The 15170-nt window shown below is 34.9% G+C and overlaps 1 protein-coding gene across 1 annotated transcript in view; it reads left to right on the top strand.

Moving 5' to 3' along the window:
* RYR2 (ryanodine receptor 2) overlaps positions 1–15170 on the top strand; it is a 529910-nt gene that overhangs the window by 449282 nt on the left and 65458 nt on the right. The window contains exons 82-85 of the mRNA XM_023728152.1: positions 7321–7420; positions 8697–8776; positions 12730–12806; positions 13601–13674. Coding sequence (XP_023583920.1) covers positions 7321–7420; positions 8697–8776; positions 12730–12806; positions 13601–13674 — 331 coding nt within the window. The remainder of the gene's footprint in view (positions 1–7320; positions 7421–8696; positions 8777–12729; positions 12807–13600; positions 13675–15170) is intronic.

Below are 15170 nucleotides of genomic sequence, written 5' to 3'. Positions count from 1 at the left end.
AGAGAAGTAAGGCAAGATGGAGTAGTAGGGCTGATAGAGAGAAAATTCCGAGAAAGCACTGTATTGTGTATGTTAATTTATGCCTGTGAATATAAGAGCCTAAATAGAAAATGGTGTAGAAGCACATTACTTAAACATATAGTTTTGTATTTTTAATATGCACAATAATTTACTTCATGTGCTGTGGTTTTTAAAATAATCCTAGCTGAAGTTTTTAGTTGATCATATTACATGCAGTAAATAGAAGGCCACAGAGGGGTGAAGAGCACAGACACTGGAATGGACGGCTTGTGTTTGAATCCCAGCTCCACCACCTACTAGCCATGTGATCTTATGCCTCAGTTTTCCTGTCTGTAATATGGAGCTCATTACAGTATTGACTTCATACTGTTGTTATGGGTTTTAAATTAGTTAACACATATAAAGCACTTAAAACATTACCTATCACATAGCAAACTCTAAGTGTTTGCTCATATTATGATATTTAGTCGGTTTCACTTTCCTTATTTAAAATGGATCTGGAAAGTCCATAGAATATTTTTACAGTATGGTGGCCACAGGACTACACAAGGCAGGAGACCTGGATGCTCACCCATGCTGACTTTGACCTTCACGCTGACTGTGTCTCAGCTTTTTCCTCTTTGAATTAGAAGCTTTGGATTAGATGTTCTCAGGGTTCATATGAATTGTCTGCTTTACTGTTCATAGTTTCATTTTTCAGGGAAGTTTTACAATTCTTCTACGTGAGTAGCTATTGACAAAGCAAGCACATTTTTATTATTTTTCTTCTGATCTCTGTGGAGGATTGAAAAAATAAAACAAACTCCATATTTCCTAGGATAGAAATTTAACAAGGGAAATGTTTTATAGAAAATATTGTCTAGCTTCTGTACATATATATATGCATCTCTACCTTTTCCTAATTGGGGACTTAAAACATCACACAATTATGAATAATGCAGTAAGATGAAGGAATAGAAAAAAAGAAGTGTTGAATGATAAAAGGAATTAGAGACACGTAGTGGAGCTGTCCAAGAATGAGATTAGCCCAGAAGTCCATGCCGTCGAGCCTTTTTAATTTGTTGTGGGGGTCAGCACATTTGATTCCAAGCTTTCTAGGATCCAAACATAAAATTACATAAATTTCACAATTCATTATATCAATAAAATAAAGGCTAAAATTCTTGTTTGGGAGAAACATAAAAATTTCTTAAACTAAAATCTAACAGCATTCCGCCCCCCCGCCACCCCCTCCCCGGGTCTTTGTGAAGAGGATAGCCTGTGATAGACCATGTAATATAATGAAAAAGGTCATCAACAATTCAGTAAAAGTAATGATTTTAGGGCTTAATACAATAAAATCCAGGTATACAGGTGTCATCTGAGCATGGCTTAAGCATGGGATGGATACAAAGTATCTGAAAGAATGGAAGGAATATGTATCCTTAGGAAAATTTCCAGAAAAATCCTTGTCTCAGCTAAACAGGTAGCACTTGACTGGGAATGTGAGACTGTCTCAAGTAGAACTTTGGAATATTATGATATCATTTGAAAGGTTAGTAACAAAGAGAATGGGTAATGATCAAAGATGTGAACAAGAAATTAAATGAACTAAAACCTACCACTTTATAATTATTGTTTGTATGCACATAATTCTAAAGACCTTTTTGACCATGTACTGCCAGTAAACAAAATAAACTTTCACAAGAGTTGATCTGGGATAGGATTAAATAACCATTTGTGTAAACTGAGAACTATAGATTTAAGAGCTTCTAGAATAGGAAATTCTCAAAATCCAAATAACGAGTTGTTATGATCCATTCTATGATAAAACTTATTCCAACTTCTTATTTTCCCAGTAGTTAATCCAACATTCTAGTATCTTCAAGATCTAACAAATTTCATATTATTAACTGTCTTCAATTATCTTACTGTTCTTATTCTCCCTTTTGTCAGGCTATACCAATAGAGAAAGAAATGCGTATGTATCCAATGCTTTTGAGGCTTAAACAAATACGTCTAAATGAAGTCTGCTGTCTTAGTCATCTAGTGCTGCTATAACAGAAATACCACAAGTGGATGGCTTTAACAAAGAGAAATTTATTCTCTAAGTCTAGTAGGCTACAAGTCCAAATTCAGGGCATCAGCTCCAGGGGAAGCCTTCCTCTGTCTGTGGCTCTGGAGGAATGCCCTTGTCATCAATCTTCCCTTGGTCTAGGAGCTTCTCCATGCAGGAACCCGGGGTCCAAAGGATACGCTCTGTTCCTGGTGCTTCTTTCTTGGTATAAGGTGCCCAACTCTCTGCTCATTCCCTTTTCTTTTATCTCTTGTGAGATAAAAGGTGGTGCAGGCCACACCCCAGGGAAACTCCCTTTACATTGGATCAGGGATGTGACCTTAGTAAGGATGTTAAAATCCCACCCTAATCCTCTAATCTTGCATCCTTAACTGCAGGGAGAGATTAGTATTTACAACACATAGGAAAATTAAATCACAAAATGGAAGACAATCACACAATACTGGGAATCATGGCCTAACTGAATTGACACATATTTTGGGGGGACACAATTCAATCCATGACATCTGCTTTAAATCAACATTCTACTCAGAATAAACCACATTCCTTCTAATGATAGGTCAAGCTAAGGTTGCTAATTTAATAACTTATGATTTTAGATTTTCTCAATCTTTCCTTATTTTATGCTTTCTTGATGGAACTTTCTGTAGTCCTTTTATCAGCAGAATGCCAAAATAGAAAACTATTTTAACTTAGCTGGATTTTATTGCTTTAGCATAGTATTAATTAATTCTAAATATGCCAAATCCATGGGAAATAATATTCCAGCCAAAATGCAGGTATATACAAATCAGGAAGTAAGATGGAAAGTCATATTACTAAGTAAATCTAAATTTCTGAGCCTTCAACACATTAGCTGAAATATGTCACTGGTAGCGTTTTTGTTATCTCTGATTGTATGTTAGTAAAGCTTTGATATGCCATTTAAACAAAGTTTGCTTTGGGTTAAAAATGCAATTTAGTATATCCTTCAGTCATATTTTTTCTTTCTTTCTTTTTTTTTGGTTGGGAACTAATAATGAGAGCATTAGAAACTATGCTCATTATACTGGGAAGTACGACTCTGGAATATTTAACATTTGAAAGGTTAGTAACAGAGAGGATGAGTAATGGTAAAAGATGCAGATAAGAAATTAAATAAACTAAAATCCACAATTTGAAAGTTATCACTATGTTTTGCATAATTCTAAAAACCTCTTTGACCATGTACTGACCATAAACAAAATATACTTTTCACACTGTACTAATTTTGTAATTCTTCAAACAAAAAGATAAATGTTAAAACTATCAGATAGTTGTACAAAGTACATGACGTCACATTATTTATGACTGTCATTTGTCCATTCAAATTTTATTAAATACCTATTATGTACAGAGAACCATACTGTGTGTACAGGATACATGTACTGGTGTTTCAGATAAAGCAAACAAGCGACCACTATGGCCCCTGTCCTTCGGAGCTTTGCTTCTAGGAAACACCATATACATTCATTTTTTAAATTTTATTTTGGGAACAGTCCATTATTAAACAAGGTTATATTTGTATAAGTGTTTTCCTAGCATTGTGAGTCAGCTCTCTTTGAATGTGACTAATCTACAGTTTCAGGAGCTGGAATACAGAACAGAATTAACTGGAGAATGTGACTCTTACACAAGTGTTTTTGCATTAGTGTGAGTAGGCCTGTTGGTGTTGTAAACCAAAAAGTTAGGACCATTTCACGTCATTTCACGTTTTTCCTTATAGCTGTCCAGTTGAATCTGCTATGTTTCAGTCTTTTTTTTTTCCTTGTAATATTGAAACTCAAAATAATTTTTAGGTTATAAGTGCACGTAAATGACAAAAATATTTAATGTTGACTTAACATTACCAAATTACGAAAAATGTAAAGAGTTCAGTTCCTGGAAATCTCCAATCTCTTCTATCATAACTTGCTTCTGAATGCAATTTAAAATGAAAAGCTTTTCAGTGGATGTTGAAGACTTCAGCATGCAAAACAAAACAAAAAACAAGCTAACTGTTCTCATTTGGCACGATTCACAGTCCATAGATGAGATAGCCTCAGCCTTCGAAGCACTTGCTGCCTCAAATATCCATGTCATTGAGGATGGTTCTTTAGAAACAGTATGAATTTCTCTGTGTCATCAGGATTCCCTGGTTTAAAATACATTTTCGTCTCCATTATGGCAATAAACTGTTTTTTCTGTTAAGGAGAAAGGGACAATTGTAATTTACTCTTCTTACTTCATTATTTCTTTCTCATATAAGGCAAGATGTTGGAGAACTAAATGGATTTTTTTTCTTCAAGCCTTTCTACTTTTTCCCCTCCACTTACTAAAAGATTGAGACACTCTTAGGCAAAATGAAGGAAAATTAGCTATTATAAACTTCAGTTATACTAAAAGCAAATCATGTTGAATATTTCCATTCAGAGCCATTGATTTGATCATGGGTCTGATTTACAGTTACACTTGACCTTGAAAAGACTCTTTACAATCTTATTAAGATAACAGCTAGTAATTCTTGGTTGCTCTTGGCAACCAGAATTTTTTTACCTAAAGGAAAATTCAAACTATGGTGCTCCTCTTTTTTTTTTTTTTTAACTTAGCCTTTCTGTCTGCCCTTGAAATAATATAAAGTCTAAACTACAGGTTGAAGGTATAATTGTGTTTGTTAAGACCTTTTCACAGTTTAACTAACAAAAAGCTTACTTTTAAAAAGGTGCTTTCAAGATGCTGTTTCCCTGAGTAAGAGCCTTTGAAAAGATCTATCTCCAGTTTACTTAGGAAAAGCTTTTCTGTCATACATTTGAAGTGAAAGTTGTTTTGTTTTTTTTCTTTCCACATAATCCATCATTTCAGTGTCTGAAAACTTTCTGTTTTAGCTTTCAAGGTTTCTATGTTGTAGTGTTATAAAAATTTCAATGCCGAGATTGAATTACATACCACAAGCAGTTCTCAAAGGACAAAGCACCGGAAAGAAACCGTATTAAAGAGCTTGTGAAGAGAGATCTTCCAACTCAATCTAACGAAAAGGAAATTCAAAAGAGATGTTGACCTGATTGCTCTTTATCAAGTGTACTTTTGCCTGCTTCCTGATCAGTATGTCCTTTGGGCTCCATAATTTTTCAAACGAGTCTCTTCACCAACTCCCCCAAAATATTTATTATTATTGAAATTTAAATGCTATATAAGAAAAGTGAGCGTGATCTTTGCACAAAGGGGTTTCTTTTTTAAAGAAGGCAATTTGGTATCCTGTGTATTCCTTGATCGTCCTGAGGTCCTCCCATGCATGATTGCAGTTACTAAAGAGGATACTGGGACCTGAGAATCTATTGTGCAAGTTGTTCTAGCAGATCTTTGAGCTTGTGTACCCACTTTGGGAGCACAAATGGCAAAGTGGTTATTTTATTAAGAGTATATGGCATGCTGCCATCTTGAGTCTTCCTTGGGTTTCCTGCTGACTATCTTTATTTGTTCTGTTGGTTCAGTAGAAGAATTGCTCTTTCTGACTCCTTTGCCTCTTTAGTTAAATGAATGATAGGGCAGTTCTTTAGGCTAATAATTTCTTATCATTTTCTTCCTGAAAAACATTCACAAAATGAGTTGGTTAAGCTGGGGAGCAAAAGTTCCATATATAGCTCTGGCAATGGGAGGAAAGTGAAAGATTGTTGGGTCTAAAAAGAAGAATCAAATGTTGCTCATCAGTTTTAAACAGGACCTGAAGAGCAGACGAAGGGGTCTTTTTTTCAGTTTTTTGGAAACTGTGTTGTAACGCCAATATGGCTTTGTGTGTCTGTGTGGTTTTGTTTTCATTTTGTTTTTTGACTTCACAGGAAGAGGTTTAAACATGAAGGCAAACCTTTTAGATGTTAGCATGGCTACATATAAAGCAAAGCTGCCTTTTTTCTTTTATTTTCTCTGCTTCCATTTAGGCCTATCACATAATTTAAGAAAAATTAAAATTTAACCACAGGAGCTCTAACTATAGTGTGAAAAAAACCCTGATCAATTTTGTTTTCGCAGCACGATATTATCAAAGATTTAAGAAACAAATTTGCCAGCCTCGGCGAGAACTCTCTGGTAACAGCATAAATGTCTGTGTTGGTTGCTTTTGATTTAAAGGTTTCTTTTTTTCATTTGTTTGAGCCCATTTATTTTCCCCCTCCTTTTAGTTCACTTTATTTTTCATATTCTGTAACTAGCAAGCCTTCATTTTTTAAACCTCTTCCATCTCCCAGTGTCTATTTTCCGTACTTTGGATGGAAAGTTTATGGCAGCAAAGCTGTCACTCTGGCTACCTCTGCTGCAGCTCTTCCTGCTCTTAGGTCATATATGTTTTGGCCGTTGTGTTTATGGACATGATACTAATTGACTGTTTCATGTCCCATTGACTAAGCTTCTCTACCACGCCATTTGATGGACGCACTGTCATAGGGCTCTATGCAACTTTCATTCTGCAACTTATACTGCTTAGTTCCGTCTCAATTCTCCAGCGAACTGGATTGCTCAAGTGAATGATCATACCAGTCTTGAACTTGCTGTGCCTTTATATTTTATTTTTTTAATTTTCTCCTGTATGTTTTCAGTGGTAGCTTAAGTGGAAAAGAACCAACTTCAGCCATTGCTCTAGCAGTGCCATGCAGTATCGTTTGTTACACCAGAGAATACAAAATATAAAGGCACATTGCATCTTTTATTCTTTGGGGGTGACCGGGGAGATCTGTATCATAAGCCCATGACTTAGTTGAAGCCTACTTTTTTTATCCATATCAGCTTTCAATTTTGCTTAAACTTCAAGATGTCTCAGTTAAAGTTTTTTTCTGTGATTCAGTGATAACTTGCAACCCGAGCCATTTGCTGAGCAGTATCAAGTTATGGCCATGAGATGGGAGATCATTAAAAATGGGACAAACTTATGCACGAATGTATAATTCAGAAAGTGCATGTTCAAATGATGAAGTGCAGTGCTTCAAAACTGTGATACAGGCTTTGGACTAATCAAATTATTAAAATTGAGAAAATCCATCTTGATAAACCAGTACCAAAAATATATCAAGAAAAATATAAAGGGAAAAACCAAGAGTTGAATATGTTAATACCTGTTGGATAACATTGTTGGTGCTGAAATTGTCCATAATGTTGTCATAGAGCCCATACATGAAGAGATGACTAAAAATATGGTCTTTAGAAAGCTGCTATGCTTACTGAAAGTCACAACATAAATGGTTGGGATTTGTGTTTAGGAAAAAGAAATGGAAAAGCAAAAGCTTCTCTACCAGCAAGCCAGACTCCACGATCGAGGCGCTGCTGAGATGGTACTACAGACAATCAGTGCCAGCAAAGGTGAGGATTATTTCACCACCCACAGAAGTATTTATTCTCCAGGTTTCCTTTTTCACTCTGTAGGTGCCTCCTCATTTAAATTCTACTGATTTATTTAGTCCCTGAATTCCTCGTTCATGGTTATTTCAGGTGGCTATTCAATAACACCAACTCTCACCATTTACTGAGTCCGGTGTTGATTTTTTTTCAGACCCTTTCTAAAAGATTCATTTTTATTTTTGTCCTTTACATTTTGCAAGCTATAATATATTATGACTGAAGGCTAGCAAACTGATCCTATAAATCAAGGATCAGCACACTTTTGCTGTGTAAGGCCAGTAATAAATAATTTCGGTTTTGCAGGTCTTCTGATCTCTGTTGCAGCTACTCAACTCTGTCCTTGTAGCATAAAATCAGACAATCTGTAAACAAATGGGTGTGACTATGTTCCAATAAAACTTTATTTACAAAAAACTTGTGGGCAGTAGGATTTGACCCTCAGGCAGAGTTTGCTACTCCTTAATATAAATGATAAGTGTGTGCTTTTTAACAATTGAAGTACTATTGTATGTATCTCAGTAGCCTTTCATTTCAAGATGTTTTGTCTTATATTAGCAATGTCTTTTTGAGAAACATTTTAAATATAATTTGTCATGGAGAAGTAATGGTGGTACAGTCTGTTATTAACTCCCACCCCCAAATTATGGATATTATTTCTATTTCTAAGATAAGTAAAAGGGAATAACATAAAAATAAAATATACTAAATAATAGTTGGATTTTAAAATTTTGTCATTACTCTGGATAATTTAAAATTATTCTAATAAAGCAAGACTATAGGTATATTAAGATAGACGTGATGAGATGAAAATGATAAAAGCTGTTGAGCTATAATACTGCTGGGGTAGGAGTGGGGAGAGAAATTTTCCTTAAAGCAGGTTTTAATTAGCCTTTTTCGTTCCAATATTATTTTAATACACATAATTTATTTGGAATCTTAATGATTTCAGATCTCAGTATTTCAAAGTCTATTGTTTATTTTATTCTTTTTTCTATATCATATAATTTTAATTATTCATTCAATATAGTTCAGTATTACACAGAACTTAGTAAAAACAGTGATAGCAAAATATGCATTATTGTTCTAATATTTTTTGGTAGATAGGTCTGTCTGCCCCTCTCTACCATTATATAGATTTGTAGGGGATGATAATAATTTTAAAAGGAAACATTTTGAGCTAGAAAGGTTAATGTAGCAGATAAAATAATATAAGGAATGATTTTTTTTCTTTTTAAAGGTGAAATGGGGCCAATGGTAGCTGCTACTTTGAAACTTGGAATTGCCATCTTAAATGGTGGGAACTCAACAGTACAGCAGGTAACTAACGTGTTTAAGCCATTCACAGAATGTAGTTTTCAAATAAATGAACCTGAACCACATAGTAAAATAACTACTTGTTGTAAAATTTTTCACTTTCTATATAAAATATATCTGTATTTTATGATCAAGTTGTCCCGATATCTAAGTACCTTCTAGTTAATAAATTAAACACCCTGTCTAATGGGAGAGGCATTAACTCTCTTTAGACGTCTGAAGACATGTCATCTGGTGCCATCATTTGAAAAGTTATATTTTATGTGCCTATGTCAACACAAAACTAGCTTTTTTTGAAATAGGGATAAATAAATATTCTTACCTAGTGTGCCTGCTTTGGGAACAAGTTTTACAGTGTGATTTTTTTCCTGTAAATTGATTCTCAGGATTTTATTAAGGCTGCTGCTAGGTTAACAGAATACACTGTTACTGATATTTTTGGTGTAATTCTTCTCAGTCTCTCCAGCCATGAGACGATCACCTCCCAAGCAGGTTTTGTAGCTTCGTCATGTTTAAAAGTTGAACGTGATCTTGGCTGGGATTTAGTGACAAAACGATGCACCCTCTATCCAACTGAAGGCCAAAGTCTATGAGTTTGTTAGAATGAATATACTAAAAAAAAAAAAAAAGAAAAAAAGAGGAAAAAAACCTGTTGAAAACAAACTGCCAGAGATTGTGTACTGTTCATCTCTGGGGACACCATTCACATGGACTGCAATTTGGCCCTGAGCTCAGAAAAATTCTTTTCACTAATTGAAAAAAATTAAGTAGCAGATTGTATTGTTCTTAATCTAAAATCTGTATCTGATTTTTCTGTTTTTGGCTCCTGCATGAGAAAGAATCAAAGGTTTATTAGCATGGAATGAATAACCATGCATCTTGGGAAAGTGTTAGCTAGGCAGTTGAAGAGCTATTCTGCTAGACAGAGTTAAGGACTAAGTGGAAATCTTAGAATGTTTGACTTCAAGCTGCTCTGAACCTCAGAATCATCATATTTGGGGACAAAGGCACTAATGCGCTCCTGGAAGACCTTTGAATCTCAGAAAAGAAAAGCACAGAAAATTTGAAGATTGCTTTTAAATTGGTGAAAGTTTGGGTTAGGTTAAACAGCAACTCAGAATATTTGAAATTTGCATCTTTAAATTTCTCTCATTCTGTACTGTTTCTGTAAATATAATCACAAGACTTTTAGGACTGGAAGAGACCAGAGAGATACTCTAATTGAAGGATTTTTAACTTCTTTCATTTTATTATTTTTTTTAATGCCGCAGACTCCCTCTGACAGGCTGGTGAAGCCTTTGGGCCCCTTTCAGAATCATGTTTTTAAATGAACAATATAAAACTGCATAGGTTTACATAAGAAACCAAATACATTGAAATGCAATTATTATCAAAATATTATAAAAACAGGTTTTTGTTAAAGTAATATGTGTATGTCTTTATGAACTCATTAAATAAAAAGATCTGATACTTGGTCTAATAGTGACCATAACTAAGAGGAAATGACTAGTGTAAATATTTAGAAACATTTACAACAATTGTAAAGTGATATGAAAATACCTGGAGTTTGTACTGGTGACAATATCACAGTTACTGCTAATTCTACTTTTGTTTGTTGCCTACATTAATAGTTGAAAGCAATGCTAGGTTTAATTAGATGTCAGTGAAAATAAAGATGAATTTTTTCCCCATCCAATTTTGTAGATTTCTGGAATTCCTCCTGAACCCCAGGTTAAGAATCACTGATCTTTCATTTTACAGGAGAAGCAACATTAAGTCAAAATGTATTTTCTCTTCTCCCTGTCATTGAATCAGACATACAAAAAGCCCGACCATTTGGACTAAAGGGTTATCCTTCAAGGTGAACTTGGTGGCCACTTACCCAAACACACACTAGAGAACATAGGAGGAAAAAAAGCCACTGTATGAGAACCTTACAAACCCACACATCAAAGTGGTGGCAAATAGCATGAAAACAGTCATCTAAATGAGTCTTTTTATCATAACAAATTAATTCTTGTGTCAGCTCATAGACTACTCTCTGGCCATCCTAACACCAAGCCATGAATATATGAACAAAATTTTTGGCTTTTGGAGCTTGTTGGGGTGACCATTTCTTTTGATTTCCATAGCTAAAGGGCTATATGACTTAAAGGAAAAAACAAAAGAAACAAAAAAGAAAAAAAGAAAGCCTACATAATCTCTCCTGAGTTGCAATCGACTTGATGACAATGAGTTTGGTTTGTTTTTGGTTTAATCTCTCTACGGAGCCCTGGTGATGCAGTGGTTAAGAGCTATAGCTGCTAACCAAAAGGTCAACAGTTCAAATCCACCAACTGCTTCTTGGAAACCCTATGGGACAGTAGGGCCACTATGGGTCAGAATCAACTTGATGGTAATGGGTTTGGTTTTTTTTTTTTGTTTTAGTCTCTCCACAGTATTTATCAAAAAATAGTTTCCCTTGCTTCATGCTTCACTTCAGAAGACCTTTATTGTATAGTGTGTATACATTCAGAAGTCCTTTGACAGAAGGATTCCTGAGAGATCATGTTATATATATTCTTACTCTCTACACAGATTTATCTTTTTTTTCTCTGGAAGAACTTCAGATATAAATTCCACCATCTCCTCCTGGCCCTCTACACCACATTCTTTTGTTTTAAAAGACAAATAGTTAATAAGTGTTTAATTTTTTATTAGACCAATGAGAAGTCATACCCCCCAAAAATGGCTGTATGTTTTTGTGTGTGTGTGTGTGTCCGTATATATGTGTGTGTGTACCTGTGTGTACGTATACACACACATGTGTACTTTATATGTGTATTCTTTTTATATTTAGTTTTATATTACATTTGACTCTGATTTCTCAAAAGAAATTATCAAACTTTGACTGCTTAGTTGAGCCCTGTTTAGAACAGCACAGATAGAGGAATTACTCTCTTCTGTTCAAGATTTGGAGAAAAATAGTGTTTTCCTTTCCTTGAAATCTTTGAGTGTGCCATCTGTCATCTTGTATAGTACTTCTTATTTGAAACCTCCAATACATTTCAACCACATTAGAAATAGCTATTTCATTACGTTATGGAACAATTAGCTAGCAAAATAGAACTGTACATTGCTTTAGCATTTTTTGCATTTACGTCTTACCAAAATTTTGACCCGATTCTGCACATCATTCTGAGAACAGAGGAGAAATTTTTACTAGTCAAATGATACCTACCAGTCTTTAGGTTTGGAGATTGTGATAATGGAAACTGAATTTCTGGCTATAACGTTAGCATATGGTAGTCACAACTGCAACTGTCAGGTTGTTTAAAGAAATCAATTTTGTATGGAAATTTTCTGTGACTCGCATCCAGGTGGGATCTTCTTCCCAGATAACTTGGACTAAGTATCTCGGTCTCCCGATGTTTAAAGAATAACTGGAAGAGAATTAAGAGAAGATGTATTATTTCCCCTTGATATTTATGGCACTTATGGCATTTGTGTGGAGTCCTTGGGTGGTGCAACTGGTTAATTGCTCAGCTGCTAACTGAGAGGTTGGAGGTTTGAGTCCACCCAGAGGCACCTTGGAAGAAAGTCCTGGCAACCTACTTCTGAAAAATAACCCAATGAAAACCCTATGGAGCACAGATCTACTCTGATACATATGCGGTCACCATGAGTAGAAATCAACTCCGTGGCAACTGGTTGGTTGTTTGGTTGGTTGAGGTGTTTTTTTAATGCATCTCCCTTGTTCCAAGCCATGTTATTTACCATTGCGCATATAAATGTATAGCAATCTTCCTTTGACATTACTATTTCATGGTAAGGATAACATTAGTAATATTTGTATGTACTGGATATTTTTTATCTGTATTCCAGAATAGAAAGAATATTTTTGTTGTTTTTTAAGTTTATTTAACAAAAAGTCTGATTTATGTTCAGTGGCCATATGGTTTATATATTTACTATAGAAAATGCTAGACTACCTCAAGGAGAAGAAGGATGTGGGCTTCTTTCAAAGCCTTGCTGGCCTGATGCAGTCATGTAGGTAAGGAGATGTTCTCATGCAATTGATCTTATTCAATTGGTTCTATTTTATAAAGTACTTGTTTTGCATTGTTGACAATAATTGTACATAGAACAACTTTTAATAACTAAACACACTCTAAAGCAAGGTGATAGACACGCCGGTTTTCTGTCTTGTTGTTAGGATGTTAAAGTAATGTCTTAGTTCCTAACTTAATTATTCAACATTAATGTCTTAAAAGAGTTTTCCCTGTGCTTAAATAGCTACCTAGGGATCTTAGAGAATTAACGTGTTTTCTGCGTACTTGAAAATGTGTAACGTATGATTTAAAAAGAGAAGAAACTCTCTTTTATTCAGTTTTATTTGGGGAGCTGTAGGCCATTTCTCTTTTTCTAAGTAAATGATCCTTAACCATCTCATTTGTAATCGTCATTTTCTATTTTTTACAGTCCTTAAAATCATTCAGACAGCATTTGGCTAGGGAACCTGACACATACTTAAAGGAATAAGTGTTACCAACTGGAAAAAATTATTATGTTATATTTCAGTATGTCTTTGAACTTAGTAACGCACTTCCAAAATTGAAACTCATTAATTCCTTATGTCCAAATTTCGCAGGGTTTATTTCAGTGTAGGCCCTGGAGAAGAGCTTAGTCTGCTACGAGGGAAAGATGATTGGTGGAGACACTGGATTGCAACGTGTTAACATTTGTTTTACACGTCAGGCTATGTGCTTTGTAGACGTTCATTTGCTTTCCTGAACCAAGAAAAAGATTTATGAGTTCTCTAATTCTGTTTTCTCCCTGTTATTGTAGTGTCCTTGACCTAAATGCATTTGAGCGACAAAACAAAGCTGAAGGACTGGGAATGGTGACAGAGGAAGGATCAGGTATTAATCAGTTAAATCAAAAGGGTCACCTGCCCCATCTCCCTCCCTGAAATGAGTCAATTATCAATTACGTTTTCATAAAAAGAGATATGAGGTCATTTTGAAATTGATAAAACGCTTATGTGACTCATTTAGAGTACCTATTTAGACATTCATGCAGTTCCTACTTGAAAACCAGCCTTACATTTCGTTATTCACTCCTTTTTGTCCCTGCCCTACTGTCAGTGGCCTTATCGAAGAGTTATCTATAAATCATAAAGCTCATGGACAAACTAAATTAGAGAGCTGTTGACTTCCTTTTGCCAGTTTAGCAAACTGTCAAGCATCCAGGTTCTTCTCTCTCCTTAGGATAGCTTCATCGCAGATCATTCAGTCTACACTCACCACCACCTATTATCTCTTCCCTTTTAGTACAGCTATCCTTCTCTCTCCTATACGCATACATCTTTGCAAGCCATAATTATTTGATGAAAAAGATGAAAGAGTAATTTTTGTGCTCAGATAACTCCAGTCACTTTATTTACATGTGCACAAAAATAGTGATTCACACGTCTTTAAGGTTTTCCCTCTATAAATGGATGCAAGTATAAACTAGAACAGTTAGTAAGCCTTGCATTTCAAGCAGAGATAAACATTGCTGCACCTTCATTTTAAGGGTACTTATTAAGAAAAAAAGTTTCAATATTTTTAATTTTGATTTATTTTGACACTTTTGTGTTTGATTTTCAACTAATTTAGTTTTAGTAAAGCCCTGTGTTTTTTATCTGTTTTAGTTTGGTCTGGTTTGGACTTGTCATTTTGTCAATGTATTAGTTTTGGAGCATTGGGTCTTCTATAGCACTAATCCTGTTGCAAAAATAAATTTTCTCCCATCTGCCATGTGTAGTCTTTGCTTGCCTTTCTGAAATATTTTAAAATTAACTCTTCTCTCTAATTATTGCTGTGGCTTTTTGTTTGTTTTGTTCTTGCAAACAGGAATTAACTGCACATTTCTTAATGTATTTTAAAGTTTATCATTTATATACATTCTAATGTTGCTACTACTATGTGGCTCCTGTGTCATTTTATTTTTGGCTTACATTTGAATATAGGTTCAATCATCAAGTATAAGCCATACAATTACTTAATTGAGTTAGCTACTTTCCAGAAAAATCACAGGCACACTTTAAACATTTTTAGGTTTTCTGAAAATGAATATCAAGCTATTTCTTTCTGTTACTAAACATCAGTGTCAACAGCGATAGCACTTGATTTAAGGGCCCCAGCGAAGGACTCTGAAGAACTGCAACTCCAGGGCACATTACATGCCTGACACTAACACCTCACAGAAGTCCCAGGCATTTTTCACTAGAAAGTGCCTCAAAGTGGAAGAATTTTCTGTTGGAAGTCTGACTTGCCTGCCTTAGAATTGTAAATTAATTTCATTTTTCCCTGCAGTTTTTACCTAGTGTTCCAGAGGCTCTGAACAGAATTCCACCAAATCATCTTTAGTCACT

Source organism: Trichechus manatus, unplaced genomic scaffold (assembly GCF_000243295.1).
Source record: "Trichechus manatus latirostris isolate Lorelei unplaced genomic scaffold, TriManLat1.0 scaffold00021, whole genome shotgun sequence".
NCBI lineage: Eukaryota > Metazoa > Chordata > Mammalia > Sirenia > Trichechidae > Trichechus > Trichechus manatus.
The sequence above is the reverse complement of the archived record's forward strand: the minus strand, read 5'-3'. Positions and strand labels throughout refer to the sequence as shown.